Consider the following 20,101-nt stretch of genomic DNA (forward strand, 5'->3'; position numbering starts at 1 on the left):
GAGATACAGTATTGATTAATATTTTTATATGAAAATCAAAGAGTATAATTTATGCTTTTTGTGCCCTATCCTCCCCGGAAACTTCAGAAGTTCATGTACATTTGCCCTTGTCCGTACGTCTGTCCGGCCGTACGAATTTGTGCCATGCATATCTCAAAAAGTATTTAACATAGAATCATCAAACCTCACAGGATTATTATTCAGCATGTTAAATTGTACAACTAGTGTTTTGATTTTGATTTCACACAGCAAGACTAGAATTACGGTCCTAGACTTATACAATGACTGGAGTGCGGCCACCAGTGTCCTATGGACACACGTCTAGTTCTGTCATATGATGTAAGCTAGCTGCATTAGGGAGGTGCAAAACCTGGCCTTGACCATAAAATAGGAATTGAAACCAAAATTGTTTTAAATGGAAAAAAAAAATCAGTTGTAGAATAACGATTTATGAACTACACCAATGAAATTAAAGACTTGTTCAGATATACATAGTCGCGACATGTCTACAAAATATAATCCTGTAATGATTAAATTTGGATACGAATGTGGCTTCTAAACGTCGCTGGAGATTATGCAGTTCATTGTCGTTCTACAAAACAGTCGCTGCAGCTAGACATCTCCTCAAAAACGTTACTTCTTATTTAATCCCACGTGATTTCGTTAATGTAAATTTGGTGTTCTAGAGAAGTCCCTCGTGATTTATTTTGATTACTGTCGTTATTACCATTCTTGTACAAGCGATACATGAGAGAGAGCTTGTTTCAGCGAGAAAATATCGCAGCATCAGCTCGTGTATTGTTGCTTTTGAATGTATTTAAACGCCATAATAGACAGGAAAGACGTGTTAAAAAAGTAGAAATTTAAGTGTTCTTTACAATTGGAATGTGTTTATTTTATTTCTTTAGCAACGTCTGTTCACGTTGAAAGTAAGACGCGTGAAAATGGAAATAGCTTGGTCATGTCAACAGACGAAAAGCCATGTTTTTTTAATATTTGAATCTGGACAATGACTAAGTCGCATACAGATAAGAATACATGACTAGATATGATTACAGTATTAGACCAGTTTAAGACTGTGTAAAACTGACCTGTTTCTGTCCCATTTAAGTTTTGTTATAGAATTATATATGTTTGATTTTTTTTTATTTTGTTGAGTTTAACGTCGCACCGGCACAATTATAGGTCATATGGCGACTTTTCATCTTTGGTGGTAGAGGAAGACCCCAGGTGCCCCTCCGTGCATTATTTCATCACGAGCGGGCACTTAGGTAGAACCGACCTTTCGTAAGCCAGCTGGATGGCTTCCTCGCATGAAGAATTCAACGCCCCGACTGAGGCTCGAACCCACATCGATGAGGGGCAAGTGATTTGAAGTCAGCACCTTAACCACTCGGCCACGGAGGCCCCTTTGGTACGTTGGAGGTGCTTAACATTACCTAAGAGTGGCTCCACAAGGGTGTTGATTTGAAACATTTATTAATATCCTGTACCGTACATGTCTAGTAATTGCAAACATGTATCATAATGTGTAGGAAAAACGTTTATTGTCATAAAAAAACAACATTTGTGAAGTAATTTCAAGGGAGGCCACCTTCGTGAGACAACAGATCAGATGTAGGTTATTCACAAAAACAGGGAAAACAAAATGACGTCCTTTGAAGAAATTTTACAAAATCAGATGCCAAAATTTCAAACAGAGCATTAAATTGTAGTTTGACCTAATTTTCTGAAGGCAAAGAATAAAATTGAATAGACAGGCCAATGTGGCATTTTTCTGGAGTTCAGGATGTTCTAAATGAAATTCACGAGCTGTATTTGTTTTGGAAAACGAATTGAAATATATCGTAGGTGTTTTTTTAGACGTTTAAACGATTTATTGACTGACATTTAATTTGAATTCTTGATACTCTTAGAGAGAAAACAACTTTGCAGTAATAAGTCAAATTAAAATATAATAGAGAGATTCAATGTTACCGCGATTCATGGATTTGCAAGAAGTCCCAGTTTGGTTCATATCCGCCTGGAAGCACAAAAGTTGTATTTATTCATTAAATGCTCCCAAATCGTAGCGTGTTTTGGTTGAACTCCAATAGAACAAGTCCTTAAACATTAAACGTATCTTTATTTCCATATATTTCACAATTTCATTTTAGCTTTTTTTTTCAAACAGTAATATAGCGGAACGACTCCGGCGACGGCGAAGTTCGCATGATGTATCAATGAATGTATATCCTGGTGACCTTCTGGTACAGGAACATCATAAAAAGCTCATCAAACGAAATACTATCTCAGATTTCTACGCTGGACGAAATGGGTCGACTCCAGCTCTTAGCGAAGGTATATACTGCACTATTATAGCAGTCTTGGAGGAGCCATTTTGATTTGATTATGGTTCAATGTGTTGGACTAATTCCTTTTATTTCTAATTTGTCTGACATATCTGTTTGTGTTTTATTTATACTCCCATTTATACACAATTCTTTCTTTTGTATCGGTTCTCCTGTTCTGTGTTTTTGTAGATATAAAATTTAATTCTCTTCACCAAATGGAATTGCATGTTATATGCGTTTTGGGTAAAGTTTAACCACATCTTGTAAATGTCATCATTGCTTTATTAAGCATTTTGTCATTTCACTGCAATCATGCACCCACTTGAAAAATCTTGTTTGTACTTAAATTTCATCGGGCAGCTGGGACAAATAATACATCGGGATATAGCACATTGTGTCATTGCTTTCACGGGGGAGTTTTAACACTCAATTAAATGACGCGGAATCTTCAGTTTGTCGATTTCCAACATTTAGCAAAACAAATTTAAAAATTCTGCTTATCTGTCGAGTGTGAGAAACATGTTCGTAGCAGTAAATATTTACATGTATAATTGAAAATTTCAAGTTCTTGTTTACAAATTTTAACTACTCGTATTGTACAGGGTTAGAGTTCTTCAAAATTATTTCTTTTTGAGAAAAATGATATTTTCATTTAGATTAGCTGTTTAGTTCCGTCCCCGGTTGAACAAATGCAGTCTAGAAAGTGTCCATTTCTTTTTTATTTAACTGTACATATCTGTTAACAAACACATTTCATAGATATAATTATAAAGAATATTTGTTTCTACTACCTTAAAGAACTTCAGGTGTATGCACAACGTAGTTTTTAAAGCTGCGGATGCCTGTGGCATCGATCAGTTAAGTGGGGGACAAGGTACCAAATTCCTCAAAGTTAAAATGAGACAATTAAGAAAAAAGCAAAAGAGCAATTGTTGGGAAAAGGTTATGTTCAGTTATTGTTTCAATTGTTTTAAGAATAACAATTAATGGGACAAACATTAGGGCCTGAGCATAAATAGCCACCACATAATTGTCAAGGCGGGACATCCTTCCGTGCCTGCTTTGCATAACGCTAAAATAAAACAGTATTTAGTATTAATTTTACCATGGAAATGGTCTTTAAGCGGTCTTATCTTATTTGTCTTAACATCCAAATTTAAACTAATTTAAAATCTAGCAACATTCTATCTTAGAGACTCTGAATGAAATCCGCTTGCATCAATATCATCGTTGACATCATCATTTATTAGTGAAGCGGCCATTTGATCGTTTAACGAAGTAAAAGTAAAAGCAATTCTCAAATGCTGTCCCGTTAGGATTAATTATCTGGATATCCTTCATCACACTATCTCAAACAGAACTTAATTATATGGATATACGATCCCAAATGTGGAAATTAATTACCACATTTCCTTTATGTAGCTAAAAGCTATACATGTTCAATGAAATAGCATATAGCGCCTGTAGACTTCATAAAGAAAACGTGCTATTTGTATACATTGATCTGTTTATTTGTATGAATATTTTTGTGTCTTATCTATGCTGGATTTAAAGCTGATTGGCATGTCATTGCTTTCTAGTATAGACTTACAAAATGTACATAAATCCTTTGTGCAAATTTCGGATTTATCTGCCCGTCCATCTGTTCTAAACAAGACCTTATGTGTAAAAGTACAGTATACATATTGTCTCACTAATTTTTCAGATAACAAAAAGCAGCGTCAGCCATTTTCATTACTGAAATTGGTAAGTAACTCAACATATCTCTTAAGCCAGCTGTGGTGATTTATTGATTATAAGTTCACCTTCATTGACCTTTGAGATCGGAAACAGAGACGTAACGATAATAGTGATATCGTATACAAAAGGTTTAGTAAACAGTTATTGAAATCAATGTGGAATCGCCTGGTTCTGACAACTGTTAATACTTCCCTCTAAAATCCTTACAAATGCAACAGAATTATGTCTGCAACTTACTGCTCGTCTGTCAGTTTTACATTCAACATCTTTTAGTATTTCATGTTATTACTGCGTTTGTGATGCTGCGCAGTAAAAGCAGCTGTAAGCAGTAATTAGGCAGTAAATAGGCAGTAAATAGGCATATGCGTTGTTTAGGCTGACTGCAGTAAATAGGCATATGCGTTGTTTAGGCTGACTCCAGTAAATAGGCATATGCGTTGTTTAGGCTGACTGCAGTAAATAGGCATATGCGTTGTTTAGGCTGTCTGCAGTAAATAGGCATATGCGTTGTTTAAGCTGACTTTGCAACGAGATGGTTACCTTTAAATAAATACACCCATAAAATCATGAAAAATCGTTTGTTTTCAGTTATAGATTTATGTAAAGCTACCAAAAATATAGATTTAGATCTAGATGTACGACATGTGCAAAACTTTTTAAAATGAATGTAAATGTCAAGATTCTTCAAAGTTAAGTCCAGTTCACAGGTTTGAAATTTATATATTTCTATTTATATGTGCGCAATGATGTATGGATATGTTAAATTAATTGAGAAACATAAACGGCAATATCTGTGTCGTGATTATTGCGTGGTATTTGTTTATTCCAGATGAAGACAAGGAGTAAAGAATCTCTGCATTTAAATGATGTTCTTAAAGAATTAAAACCTTCTGAGTTTAAAGACAATCATCTTGCAGCATACAAGGTATCATTTGTCAAGCACATTTATGAACTTGCTAAAGACTGTAATTTTCCATAATCTGTTGACATGTTTTGCCAAGTTGGCGCACAAGGGTATCATATGCATGGAAATGATACGTGTAAAATAGAAATTTGCAATTTTGTACTCAATTTTCATAATCAGGAATACTTATATAGAACTTGTCTTTGAATATGATTATCAAGTATAGAGAATAAATTCCCTGCAGACACAATCGCAAACACAGGGTATGTAATACAAAATGATTGTGTCAGAAATGATCAGATTGAAGAAGTATTGTAAGAAAAAAACATGAGATATCCATTCATTATAATACTCGAAGAATTACTTGAAGAATTTGCTTTCAACAAATAACAAACTCTCCATCACATAGTCAGTACAATATATCAGATCGGCAACAAAAATGGCGTGAGAGATCAGTCTTTTCTTATCAAAAAAGGTTATTGTTATAATTAGAATATACTTCTTCTTCGGAAAGAAACAATGTTCACTTGCAATCCGTTTATCCATGTTTCTTGTTTTAAAATATGCGCTGAAATCAAACAGACAAAATCCATTTCAACACGCAGTCATAACTTGAATTATGCAACAGATAATTTCAGCTGTCAAAAGAGAAAGCTCCAGTATCATTTTTTTTAAAGATAACATTTATTTTGAAATACTGTACGCAATAACTTAATATTCAATTGAATTAAAAAATAGAGATGGCGGTTGTTTGGTTGATAGAAGAGCATGTTCAAACACGTTTTGTATTCATACGTTATAATGATACTAAAGCGGTTCTTCCATCAGTTAGATCTACATCGTTACTGGCAGATTATAAAAATATCAATGACTGGCAAAAGCTTTTGGATAAATGTTGTGATGCAATCAAAAGTTATTATTGAGATCATGTTGTCAGATGAAACAACTCTCGTTCAGATTACTATTTTATTTAGGAAAACTATAACCTAATCCGATTAACATAATTTTCTGGGAAAGAAATAAATATGTGAATTCTCTATAACTTCAGCATGAAAGAACAATCTCGCCTAGGCTATTAACTTGCCATTTCCTCCAAAGACATGAAGAAAATGATATTTATTTTTCTATACTGTGTTTTGTGTTTTTTAAAGAATGTGCATTGGACAGACCTCATTGCCAGTACAGACAAACAAAGCTCTGTAGCTGACACACTCAACATATCAGCAATGGAACGGAAACGACGTGAATCTGTCTGGGAACTGTTTAAAAGTGAATGCGTCTTCCTTATAGACCATCTCATGGTTCTCAAACATGTATGTATACTCTGGGTGATAACACTTTATTTTAAGAAATTGTCATTAAAGTTACTCGCCAACAATTTGGATGAAATTTTTTTTCAAAACGCTCATTTCCAGCAAGTTTTGCATAGAATGTATATATGACACTGAAAAATGATAAAGCGGGCGGAAATTAGTTAGATATTGGTACAAATGCTAGATGAATATAAATTTTCTGCATTATTTGAAAAGCGTTGCAACTGTTTACTACCATCTGCACACTATTTTGGTTATTCATAAGACTATCTTGCAAAAATTTTATGTCAGTAATATTTTACCACTGGTTACTTTCCGTGTACTCACGTTTAATTTATTTTTGAGTTAAATCATTTTACGCCTAAAATGTGTGGGTAAGTCTCTTTAAGAAAAATACGTTTATTCCTTTTAGAAGGTTGAACGTAAAACAGCTTAGTCATTTTTGTACTTCTGTATTTTCAAATTATTTAATATATCGTATGACTATTTCCTTCATTTCATTTGCAAGTTTGTCCACTGATGGTAATGTCTACAGAAGTACAATATGTAATTCTGGAGTTATATTGTCAGAATCTGTGTGTGGAATAACGCTTTTTTCCTTGGGGAATAATCTTTGGTACCGTGTAGTTACATTTAGACGTCGATTTTATAAAGACGTTTGTCGAAAGGAAATATCTGGGGAGAATGTCTGAAAAACGTTGAATTTATTAGCGGTAGATACGATTTGCACAACATATTATTAGATGAAATAATGGGATCTGTCTACACACTACACGCTATTGTGCTGATATTAATCCTGGTACAGTAAAGTCAAGAAGAAATGTGCATGCAGAAAAATCAATTTAAAATGAGATTATACCTTTTATCACACTTTAGGGAGGTATAAACTACATTAAATATGGAATTTTGAGTGATTTGCAGTGTTGTTTGGAAAAGTTATGCTCTCTTATAGTGACATTAATGTATTTATGGAAACGGAAGAAACCTCAAGCAAGCGTGAGAAATTTTGTATAAGTAAAATAAAGAGCGCAACTTCTCATGCTGAATAACATTCCTGTTGGTTTCTTGGCATGTGAAATACCTTCTCCTTGATGTATTATGAAACTTTACTTAGTCTTGCATTGTCAGCAAGTATTATGTGTAACAGTACAATAACAATGGTGCACCCAGTTTCAAAAAGTAACTATGAAAGTATACCAGCTTTAGAAAACTATAGAAATAAGAACCTAGGTTTGATGAATGTATGCAAGAAAAATCATGTTGCGAGACACAAGACTAGCTTGCCTTTTGGATTGATATCAAAAGTGTATATAGAATTTACCAGTAAGTGTGCAGTTTATCCATGTTTCCATCGTTTGATACGATGCTTAAATATTTTGTCTAACAATATAATAACATTATGTATCCAAATCAGATTCTGACCTTTCTTTTTATACTCGAGTGTACAACTTACTTGGTGTATGTATGTATAGCTGTTATATCAACCGTAAGTTGACTGTTGATGTGCCGCCTTTCTGTTTGATTTCAGTGTTTTCTAGAGCCTTTGAAGAAGTGCCAAGTGGAAGGTTTCCTTATGTACGCAGAACCATCGGAGATATTTAGCAATCTTGATGAACTCTGCTATGTAAGTCTTCGACTTCACTTATATCGGTCCTTTATACCGGGCATGTTGAAGAACCTGTCTGCCGATTCACAAAGAACTAGGCATATCTCTCTCTCTCTGTCTATCTGTTACAGGAGCTTTCTCTCGCTCTGTCTCTCTAGTCAGATTGCTCTGCGTCTGTATAAGTAGAGGATGATTTGGCGTCCTGAGTGGCTGCATTTGCGCTGTGTAAAGCGCCTTTGAACGACGTGTTTGTCATAAAAGGATGCTATATAAACCTAGTTTAATAATATAATAAACCTGGTATAATAATATGCCCTTTAAGGTATTAGATGAAATAAATATGCCAGGGCTTTTGTCTAAGAATTCATTGTTCATCGCAGATATGCAGTTTACTTGCTTCGTTATGTCATTTCATAAACGTTCATTTGCATATTGTTGCCCAGACACATAATTAGAATGGTCACCGTTCCAGCTGATACTGTCAGAGGGCGTTGATTTTTGAGACATATCATGCATAATTTTGTGCATAATATCGTTGCCCGATTGGAACGTTCCTTAACCTTTAGCCTGCTGGCGGCAAGTTATTTTGCCTTTGCGACCAGTGCAGACCAAGATCAGCCTGCACATCCATGGTCTGTACTGTTCGCTATTCAGTCAGTAAATTTTCAGTGAACACCCCTTCAAATGATAAATGGTACTACCTAAATTGAATGATGGACCAGTCCGTTTTAGAAACTTAGCATGGTAAAGGTTAACCTACATTTGCAATATTTTCTCGAGAAAATTACTCTTAAAAGTTTAATAATAGCTTTTTTTCTCGCATTTCTGGGTAAAGACGTTGAAAAATATCTATATATAAATTTCTGTTGTTTTGTAGATTCTAGATACGTTTTTTCAAAACCATTAATTTTTTCCTGCAAATTCACTTTTCACTATTTAGGTAGAGCAAGGTTGTACAATAAAACAAAAATGTTAAAAGTGCCCTACTATATTAAAAGATATAATGGCAAATCTGCATTTTTATCAGTGGAATTTGACAAGTTATCTTTCCCCATTTGAAATGGAGCTCTTTTTTACAAAGGCATAGCAGTCATTTGATTTTAGTGTAGATATATGACTAGTTAGTATTTATATCATTATTAATTTTGCTCTTCAAGCAATTAAAGTTCTGGAGATAAAGCAGATTTAGATGTATTCAAACAGGAGACATTTAAGCTGTTTTCAAATGGCAATTGTTGAATTTATTTTTCAAATTGAACGTGTTTCTTGAATTGCTTTCTTTGATATCACACAAACTGCCTGTTTTATCGTTGGACATCCCTCGTGACGCGTGTATCACTTTGCTCTAGATATAGTCATAACCAAAGCAGAATTCTGCTTAGAAACTATGAGCAGAATATATAAACTGATCAAACTTTATACAACTTGCGCTTGAACGCACGTTCTTTAATATTTCATTTCATCCTCATTTTTCAAAATACTGACTTATTTTTAATTTGTTTTGTTGACAGGTAAGCTATACATTCTGCAAAGACTTCATTGCCTCGTTATTAAAGGACATGAGCGCTACGGATTTCGGCTCTACGGCGGTGTTGATAAAAGCATTTCAAAGGGTAATTTTTTGTCGCTTATTATCGTAAGAATTATTCTACTTGAAAGCAGAAAGCAAAAATTATTTCAAAATTATTGAAATAAAATGGGTCTTTTAGAATCGTCTTAAAATAGACATAATTTACTTGCATTAAGTATGGAAAACAAATTAATTTGAGTTCGGAAACATAGTTGCCAACATAATTTTTGTTTTTGTCTGATCTAAAATATATGTGTTTTTCAGTTTTCCAAGCATTCCAAAGATGGGAGCGTTTACCACACATACTGCCTAAATTACACAAACGCTTTGTCATACCTTGAAAAGTTGCGGAAAAACGACGATTTTTGTGAATACGAAAAGGTTATATTTTTGTGTGTGTAAAATTGTGTCTGCATTGATAACCTTGATCTCTTCGAAAAGTGAAGAGAAGTTATCTTCTACGGGGACCCTCATAAAATGAATTTGTCGTATTTTGAGAAATTATATAATCAGTGACTTGTTCGTAATAAAGAGTTACATAGTCTGTTTTTGAAATTCAGTTAGCAAACCCCTATAATTGATAAAAACCTAGCTAAAATTTGTATCATAGGGGAGAATCATATTACGGAAAACATCAATTCGAAAAGTGGAGTTATGACGTTAAGAAAATTAATTTAAAACGTAGCTGACAGATAATAATTACAGTAAAAACAGAAAGAAAAGAGCTCAGAACAAACAGAAGGCAGCATTAACACATAAAATGATGCATAGAGCTTGCGTGTTCTAACTTTGTTAATAAAAAAAGCTGATATGTTGATATATTCCTTCTAAATTTCAGTGGTGCGAGCAAGACCAAAGATGCAATCGGTTACAGCTAGCCGATCTGTTGATAGGACCAATGCAGCATTGTACAAAATTGCCTTTGCTTCTGCATAACATACAGAAATATACAGAGGACCATGTAGAGAAAACACAGATTGTAGAGTCAATAGAGAAGGTGGAAATGTCGTTACGTAAGTCGTGCAATAACCTACAAATTGCAACGTTACGTATACGAAATGAAATGAAATAAAATATTTGATTTATTATGTTATGTTGATATTCTTGCAGGACGAAAACGTCGATTTTAATGGTTTATATTTTGATCATTGTTGAGTAATTATATTTCCTTAAATCTTTTGCTATCATTTAGTAACAAGATGAGAATAAAGCAGTTTGTAGTTTACTTAAGTAACATTTTATCTTGTCGAAGATGAAATTATTCAGAATAAACTACCTACGTGTTCTTTAATATGACCCAGGTGATGCATTTACATGATAATTTCTGGCCATTTGGGATATCATTCGCATTATTTAATGTTACTGTGTACTATTATTCTGCAGAGGTTAATGCTAGGAGCTTCGGGGTATCTCACTGCTGTTTTTATGTTTATCAACGTTTTGTGGCTCCAAATGGTCTTCTTATACATTTGATTGTTCTCTTAAAGGCACTTACTGTCCTGTCCGTTCGAAGAAAAATAGGTATCAGGAAATTAATGCTACTTTTCTTAAAAATGCTTTGAAATTTAATTACTGACAGACTATATATAATGGAAACACATGCAAATTAGTTGTTTTTGCTAATTTTTACACTGAAAATCGAAAAGCGTTTGTAACGCTTTACTCAAGTAAGTATAAATATCTATATTTAACGCTTTTGACCTCCGTGGCGGTATTGTTAAAGACAGCCGAAAAGTTTTTATTGCCGCGTCGGGTTCGATTCCCGACGCTTGCACCTTTTTTCTTGATTAGGCATTTTTAAGATAGTTTAGAAACAAAAATGCATATTCTGATGTTCATAATATGACCAAACTTCAATTTTAAAGAAAGATCATTTTTAGCCAAAGACCTTTAAATGTCTTAATTCCAGTATCAATCATAATCAATAACGGTTTGAATTTTATCACCAAAGACCTTTTTTATGAAAAACCTGTTTTTGTAATATCATTAAAAACTAACTAGTAACTATTTTGAAATTCGTTGTTCTTGGTAAAAGTTAACGACATCGTTTAGGCTATATGGCTACATTTCAAATTTTTCCTGGTTGAGGAAGACCCTAGGTGCCTCTCCAGACATTGTTTCAAGCATGGGCGTGGCACCTAGGTACAGCCACCAAAAGTCCATACGTCAGCTGCATGGCTTCCTAACACATTCCTAACAGAATTCTTGACCCTATGAGAGTTTTGAGCCCTAATCGTTAAGGGGCAGGTAAATGGAAGGTAACGGTCTTAACCATTCGAACACAACAGACTTGAAGCCATTCCTGACTTTTCGAATGGGGCAATTAACCGAGATACAAATATTTCTTGTATTTGTCTTAAATCCTCATTTCAGATGAAAACATTATTCATTTTAAAGTTGTTTTAGAAATCAAATAGCCAGACAGTTTGAGTGTCGTAAATTCGGAATGGTGCAATTTTTGTTTGAATTAATAGTCTTTGTCATTATTGCAGCAATTTACTCCAGACGGGGAAGCTGATACACCAAAACAACACGAAAGCAGTCACCTTATAGCAATAACTTTGCAATTCTATCTCCAGAAATAATACTTTTATTGCTTATTAAGTCGGATATTATTTATTCATCAGGACAACTTGAGGAGAAAATGAAATGGTTGAAGAATTTTGAGCGTGTCCAGGAAATCCAACGCCACCTTATCTGGCCATCAATTACTGATCTCGACTCACGAGCTTTCATTCCAGAGGTAATTTACATATACCATTGCAAATTGTGCATAATATTTTTGTTTTTGGAAAAATATGATATTGTTTTTCAAAGTCACGTGATTTCTTCACTAGAACGTTTTAAACTAGAACTTTAACGGTAATATACTAGTAATGAAAAGTGTTTGAGTTTGGTCAGCTTTCAAGTGTTTATCAATTGTTAATGTCTATTAATTCAAATAGATATCTTCTATTCCGTGATATCCGTTACAATTTAAAATAGTCGAAGTAACACCATCGAAAGTCTCGCAATTGACTTCTCAGGTCAGAACATATCTCTCTCAGTAAAATTTTAAGTTTTGACAACAGTATAAAATAATGTACAGAAAATCGCTACCACAATTTGACAAAGAAGACGAGGTTTCTGTTCCTTCGATTCCAGTGTACTATTTTATTCATTGTCATGTCACTTTATGTTCTTTGGATAAATCACTATCATAATGCCCTAAAATATGATTGACGACATTTAATAACATTGTATGTGTAATATATAGGACTTAAAGACATAGAAGTACATGTGTTTTATGTTTTTTTTTCTATTTAGTATTTAAAACCAAAACTATCAAGGCAGCCTTGTGAACGGTTGCTGGCCTGTCCTTCCAGACAGCTTATCCACGAAGGTGCAATTACACTTACAGGTAACCCTCTGCATATCTTTTCTCTTTGGTTATATATGAAACATTAGATGAATGCTCAGAAACTTTTTTCAAGAATATCTAAAAGAAACAAAGAATTATATTGCTGCGGAGTCCTTATATGACGGTATATGAAGTCAAGGAAACATATGACAAACCTGCCAATCAATTATCTGACTATTAATGTCTAATTATCTTATCTTGTCCGTTGTAAAAATGCTCAACGTCAAAAAAGGTGAAAAGGGACATTTTATAACCATGTTTAGGTGTTTTCGTCCATAATTATACCTGCGTTTTCCTTTCAAGTATAGCTGAAACACAATTCTTTAATTGCATTATTATTTTTTCAGTCTCTGTCATTTTTAGTACAGTAACAATATTTATTTATTTTCTTTGGTTTAACGTCACACCGACACAATTATAGGCCAGTACAGTAACAAGGAAAGAAATAAAGTGAATATCACATAACAATACAAAAGTATAATACTCAGATCACATTTGCTGCTTATAGATGTAGTTTTTAGTTGAGCAGAACACAAAGTACTCAACGTTAGATTTCGTCTGGCGTCAGTCTATTATTTATTCAAAACGACGTTCTTTCTGTATCTATAGAATGATCAATAATGAAATAATTAATGTTGCTATGAAATGTTGCAATTTTATGAGAAATCTTTAGTTAGATAATTATCTATATAAAGTATGTTGACTATCCAAAAGTTCTATACTGATATTACTTTCGTTTTTTTTCAGAATCTACAAAGTCATTTGATGCCTATTTGTTTTTATTCGACGACATTTTGCTCATTACCAAAATAAAGAAACCAAACCGAAAAGTAGGTTTCTTTTCTTGTAACTCATATTTGAATGAACAAATATGACTTGTTCATTTTCTCCCTTTACCTTCTTTAGATCTATACAAGAGCTATACTACTCTTTGCTCTGGTTAATACTAAATATAGTGTTGGGCAAAGTATAGATGCGTTAGATTTGTCACAGGCCTTACATTTGCCAGTCATAGTCTTTGCATATAGTTTATTTATCCCCCCCGCCAAAGCAGAAGGGGATATTAGAAATGCTCTCCGTCAGTGCGTCCGTCCGTGTGTGCGCAACGATCTTTTTCCGGAGCATAACTCCAAAAGTACTGGAGGGATTTTCTTCAGACTTCATACACTGATAGAACACATTGGGAGGAAGTGCAGTGTGCAAGAACAATAACTCTACCTTGCCTATTTTTTGAGTTATTCCTCTTTATCTTTTTTTCTTAAAAATTTTTGTCCGGAGCATAACTCCAAAAGTACTGGAGGGATTTTCTTCAAACTTCATACACTGATAGAACACATTGGGAGGAAGTGCAGTGTGCAAGAACAATAACTCTACCTTGCCTATTTTTTGAGTTATTCCCCTTTATCTTATTTTCTTAAAAAAATTTGTCCGTAGCATAACTCTAAAAGTACTGGAGGGATTTTCTTCAAACTTCATACTCTGATAGAATACATTGGGAGAAAGTGCATTGTGCAAGAACAATAACTCTAACTTGCCTATTTTATGAGTTATTCCCCTTTATCTTATTTTCTTGAAAAAATTTGTCCGGAGCATATCTTTTCCATGCATGGAGAGATTTTGATATATCTTGGCACAAATGTTCACCACCACGAGGCGGAGTGTCATGCGCAAAAACCAGGTCCCTAGGTCTAAGGTCAATGTCACACTTAGAGGTCAAAGGATACAAGAATGAAAACCTTGTCCGGAGCATTTCTTCTTCATGCATAAAGGGATTTTGATATAACTTGGCACAAATGTTCACCACCACGAGACAGAGTGTCATGCGCAAGATACAGGTCCCTAGGTCTAAGGTCAAGGTCACACTTAGAGGCCAAAGGTCAGATACAAGAATGACTTTGTCCGAAGCATTTCTTCTTCATGCATGGAGGGATTTTGATGTAACTTGGCACAATTATACACCATGAGACGAAGTGTCATGCGCAGTTCCCTTATTTAGAATTACTTCCCTTTGTTGTTACTTTAAATAGCTTTTATTGTAACTTTTTCATTACTACTCGTAGGGAAAAAGCGAGACCACTTTTCTGTAGTACAACATGCATGCTACATTCAATTTTGAGGTGTATTTTAACCAATCTCTACCTGGTAAACATTTTTGTGTGGACTTATAATTTTTTTTTAAGATTAACTTCTCTTAGTTGTTACTATAAATAACTTATATTGTAACATTTTTATAATTGACCGTAGGGAAAAAAACATGGATGTTACTTTCCAATTTTAGGTGTATTTTAAGATATCTCTACCTGGTAAGGAGTTTTTTTGTGGACTTAGAAAAACAAAAGACTTACAATGATTACTAAACAACCACAAAATTAAAATGCCATTTGCAAATACAGCTGCTAGAGTAAAGAAATTTGCTGTGACGGGCGTATATTGTGACATTCTGGCACTCTTGTTCCCTGTTAGCTTTCCATTCCTTCTTTTTACAGTAGCCATATAGAAAAACATCAAAGCTATACTGTTCATGGAAGTTAATAAAATTTAGCAGTAAACCACCTCACCACTGACTTATTCTTTCTTCCACATCTTTAAAACCTCTGATGCGGACCACAACTAAACGGTTCTTCAAAGCTTTCCCAAAGTTTAATACTTTCAGACACTAACTTGCCAGGAACTTTAGCTTTCAATTATAATATGCTTGGCGGGGGGATTGGCCATGTCTAATATGGCTCCTGTTTTAAATAACTTTCCGTCATAGTTATAACATGGTTAATTTCTCATGCTGCCGAATGCATGATAATATAGCCAGATCTTCAGCAGGTAGCAATCTATAAATGAAAGCTCTCTGAGTAGGAAATATAAATATATAAAACAATAAACTTATTATCAGACCAGTAGTTAATCTAATGGTGCATGTGTATAAATAAAACAATATGCTGAAGGTCATTTGTTTTGCAAATGGTTTTGTTATGTTAAACAGAAACAATCGTCATCAGATATCCATTCAGCTACGGGCCAACCAGACAATCAAATGTACACTGTTCACAGGCAGCCTATTGCATTGGACCGGCTAGGTGTTCATGATGTGATGCCACACGAAGCTGCCGGTACGTACAAATTTATCTATGCCTTGCATATTTCATAAGTGAATGAAATAAAGTTTTATACAAACAGTCTCGGACAATTTAATTCTTCACAGTAAAGGCGGAGAATTTGCATGAAACAGTGTGATCTGTTAATAGATCCGTATAGTACTGACGGTCGGTAATTTACGTTATTTTCTTCGTGTGTGTGTTCCACATTAACCGCTTGGTACGGAAACCATTGCTCGTATGAACTATATGTAAGACAGAAGAATGCCGAAATAACAAACGATGATACGTAACCTCACGGAAATTGCCGACTGTTGTTATAGATCCACTACCTTAATCTGTTCCTAGCAACAATCGCTTCATTGCATTCAAAAATGTGATAATTTGTTTAGTAATTCTAAGCAGTTGTGTTATGTGAAGATTACTGGAGTTATCAGGGGAGGTTAATGTGATGTGAATGCATCATGTTATCCTGCACAGGTTTACTTTTTCCTTTTGCTGGATTTTATATCGTACACATATGAAATGGCTTGCTGGTCAATAGTTAAAACTGTTTTTGACTTACCAGCCCAGTAAACGTGTTGAATATAGACTGGTCAGATAGCAAAAACAATTGACCAGCGGTTTATATAAGGAGTCATGTAATACTGTGTTCTCCTGAACTGTATCAAATGTATTTTACTTTTGTGTTACAGCTAATGGACTTAAGTGCGCCTTTGTGATAGTACAAATCAGTAGATTCCAACAGATTATTGACGTGTTCACGTTACAAGCAGCATCAGATGCTGTGAAGGTAGAATTTTACCTTTATTGTCATCTGTAGCCAATACGTAATGTAAAAATCTAAAATCTCACTTAAAGCTTGGACAGAATCTGTATCAGTGTATTGTTGAGGCTGTGATATTTATCTTATCTGACTTGATTTTCTAACCCTTGAAAATATTATAAAGTAGGCATTACCCGTATCAGACGGGCAGATGTTTGTTGTAGTCAAGTCATATGATCGCCATACCCTTTGTCTCCAAAGATATTTATTCCGTGAGGGGTTATGTCATTGGCATTATCCAAAGGTCGTGTTAAGTGCCCTTATGTTAGTCTCACAATGTAGAAAGTAAAATATGTGACCAAACGGCCAATAAAATATTGATATTCAAAAAATTTTTATTTTGTGAAATTATTGTGGACAGTAAGTTAAGTTTTTGAAAGAAAGTAGCATAATATACTATTTACTAATTGCAGGCGATACACTAACAAGTCGCTATCACAACGCTCTTCATCAAAGTAAAAATAATAAACAGAGGTTTTCAATTTGCAGGAATCATTTTAAGATCATATGTCTTGCGACAAGAACTATTGATGAAATAGTTTATTTTCTTTTGAAGGGAACTTGGATATCGCAAATTTTAGAGGTGAAGGCTCGTTGCCGTGCATGTAGCAACAACAAAGGGAATTCGTCAAAAGAAAACGAGGATCCAAGTCCTACAGGCTGTGGAAAGAAAGGGAGACATGGGAAGTCACTATCAATCGATGCAGTATTCTTATGACACTTTCCCTACCAAAGAGATAATTGGAAAGGCGGGATGACTATTGCTTCTATGCAGGAAGAGATACGTGATACATGAGATATAGAAATAAATCTGTCTGCATGATAGCATATGTCTTGCGACAAGACTCCCAGACATATTTTGTCGGCGCCAAATCCAGGAGATGATGTTTGTGTTCATATTTATAAAAATTATATGCCACAGTTTTGATGTTTTATCAATACTGGCTTAGAAAATATACGTTGTATATATAAGCCGTTGGCATGCTCTTTCATTCGAATCGTACCAATAGGTGAGATCATGACAGATACGGGTTGTATCGAAGAAAGTTTTAAAAAGCAGTTTGTATGCGAACTGTGATGTATACAGGAGGTAAACGGGAGCCGTTGGAGAGTTGTGCCGGTAATGAACGTTGCACGTTCATATTTTACATGTATACGCCCTGCTGTCTCTCTATCATTGCACCTTATTTTTGTGGAGACAAAAAATATTATGTTGTTTGTAATTTTGTTTTTATATCTGTGATAAAATATATTTAACTTTCTTATTGTTTATCCTTAAAGGTCTAAATGTGGGAAATTTGTGTTCATGATAATAGCATTTGAAGAGTTAAAACCTGTGATAAAATGTATATTTTATGAATATTATATCAGTTTGCAGGATTATTAGCGCAGAAGAATTTGTTATCTGATACTAAGTTATGCTGTTTCAGTCAGAATTATTCATAAACAAACCATAGCATTTGCAGAACATCGGGTAAAACTTAAAAAGATCCATGTAACTTTGAAGAATAAAAGGGGTTCTTTGTTAACAAGACATCATCGATCGGTTAACTGTCTTATTGTGTAAAGAAAGGGAGAACATATATTTTGTAACCAAACCCTGAACTGTTTTAATCTAAATGATTAAGATTTTCGCACATAATTCTGTTTAAACTGTTGATCTTACACTCAACTGCTTTGAAACTAATATTTGGGAACAACTATTTCAGAAAACAAATGCTAACCTGGAGTTACGTGATGCCCCGTACTCTTCTGATACAAGAATAAGGGATAGATAAATTATAGCGGAGACTGGTCATTTTAAAATGATGTATCACTTAAACTTATCTTAAAGATAGGACGGAGGACAGTTTTTTTTTTCTTTCTTAAATGGAAATATATTATGAAACGGACCCGTTGCCAATGGAAATATACTTGTACAGATTTATATCTATTATCAAATACTGTATAACAAATCTTATCATAAATAATTGCAAAGCAGTTAAATGTCCAAGACAAACTATGATTTATTGTATGTGATTGGTTGCCTTAAATGCAATGTAAGTATCTACAAATCTTTAGTATAAATGCCTGTGATGTACTCGGTTTTGTATTTGTTGCATTAAGTAAGCATTATTAAATTATTTCAATTCAACGGTCCATAACTGATGTTACCTATTGACGGTCTCGTAAATAAAATTATTTTATGAAACAGTTGTCGTTTTCATTACAATGTTACCAGAGACTAGTACTGCACTTACCATTGTAAAATATCTCGGAACTATTAGAATGGCCAAGGTCACATAGCAGCTGACTTGCAAGTCCGTTTTCATTTTGTCCTCTTCAACGGTAGAAAAAGCGGGGTTGGGGAGGAGGTTGGATGTATACTCGCTGGCAATTATTTGCGATTCTTCTGCTTTTTGATTAAAATTCAAGATGAATATCTAATAGGAAAATCTTCGTTCCAACAATGCAGTCTCCTCAAACTGCAACCTAAAGCATTTTCATTATGCCTTTGGACAACATTCGAAACATGTGCGTACTTGTGTTATTCCGTCATATTTCTTGTGCGTAAAGCTAAAAAGGTACACAAGTAGTTAACTAAAACACGTGTTTAAATGTTAAATACACTGTGCGGAAATAGATATTATAATGAATCTGTTTTCTACATATCTTATAAACAAATATTATATACCTTAAAGGCTGTCAAAAAAGCTGAAGATTAGTCCTTTGCTCTGTTATTTTTCTTGTCCTTTTGGACCATTAGAGTCCATTCCATGTACATATTTGTAGTTTACCTTAAATCTATACATTTTGCAACAACTGATGCTATAACGTTCTATTTATTTAAAGTTAAGCCTCAAAGACACATGCCAAATTCTACAATCCCGCTGAGTTTTTCACTTTTCGATATTGCTTAACAACTCTATGAATACTGGTTATATTAAACAAAATAAATCTAGAATATCTTGCTTTGGATCATTTGACTCTGACCAGAAAAAAGTAACAACACCAAGCCCCGAAAGAATCTATAATTTAATGAACAGAAAGTCGATGGTTTTACACATGGACATACATTTGTCTGAAATGATTACTGAGGTATCCATCTAAGATCTGGAACGTGGTTATATGTCTTGAACTGTGGCATTTAGAAAATATTACAAGTATGATATTGTCTAAGACAATATGATATTTAAAAATATAAAATGGAGAAATAAAAAGTAAAATAAATTTAGATAAAAAGAATTGTGCACACGGTTCTAAAATAATATTTAGCATGCTTGTTGCTCTACTACCATTTGCAAGATCTATCCTGCAAGACAGTTTGAATCAGAAATTGT

At 34.0% G+C, this 20,101-nt stretch overlaps 1 protein-coding gene and 1 long non-coding RNA gene across 10 annotated transcripts in view; one reads left to right on the forward strand and one right to left on the reverse strand.

The window, feature by feature from the left end:
- The window catches only part of LOC123530509 (pleckstrin homology domain-containing family G member 7-like), a 234,285-nt gene extending 215,313 nt beyond the window's left edge, over positions 1 to 18,972 (forward strand). For all 9 annotated transcript variants that reach the window (XM_053521204.1, XM_053521205.1, XM_053521206.1 and 6 more), the window contains 14 exons: positions 2,174 to 2,340; positions 4,039 to 4,079; positions 4,903 to 4,998; positions 6,129 to 6,290; positions 7,819 to 7,914; positions 9,408 to 9,509; positions 9,731 to 9,847; positions 10,305 to 10,479; positions 12,094 to 12,209; positions 12,773 to 12,866; positions 13,614 to 13,696; positions 15,844 to 15,970; positions 16,651 to 16,748; positions 17,338 to 18,972. In XM_053521204.1, the coding sequence (XP_053377179.1) occupies positions 2,174 to 2,340; positions 4,039 to 4,079; positions 4,903 to 4,998; positions 6,129 to 6,290; positions 7,819 to 7,914; positions 9,408 to 9,509; positions 9,731 to 9,847; positions 10,305 to 10,479; positions 12,094 to 12,209; positions 12,773 to 12,866; positions 13,614 to 13,696; positions 15,844 to 15,970; positions 16,651 to 16,748; positions 17,338 to 17,499 (1,636 nt within the window). In that variant the 3' untranslated portion in view covers positions 17,500 to 18,972. The remainder of the gene's footprint in view (positions 1 to 2,173; positions 2,341 to 4,038; positions 4,080 to 4,902; positions 4,999 to 6,128; positions 6,291 to 7,818; positions 7,915 to 9,407; positions 9,510 to 9,730; positions 9,848 to 10,304; positions 10,480 to 12,093; positions 12,210 to 12,772; positions 12,867 to 13,613; positions 13,697 to 15,843; positions 15,971 to 16,650; positions 16,749 to 17,337) is intronic.
- Positions 1 to 20,101, reverse strand: part of LOC128547828 (uncharacterized) — a 283,211-nt gene that overhangs the window by 262,090 nt on the left and 1,020 nt on the right. The window lies entirely within an intron of this gene.

The sequence above is a fragment of the Mercenaria mercenaria genome, chromosome 13, assembly GCF_021730395.1.
Source record: "Mercenaria mercenaria strain notata chromosome 13, MADL_Memer_1, whole genome shotgun sequence".
Classification (NCBI taxonomy): Eukaryota; Metazoa; Mollusca; class Bivalvia; order Venerida; family Veneridae; genus Mercenaria; species Mercenaria mercenaria.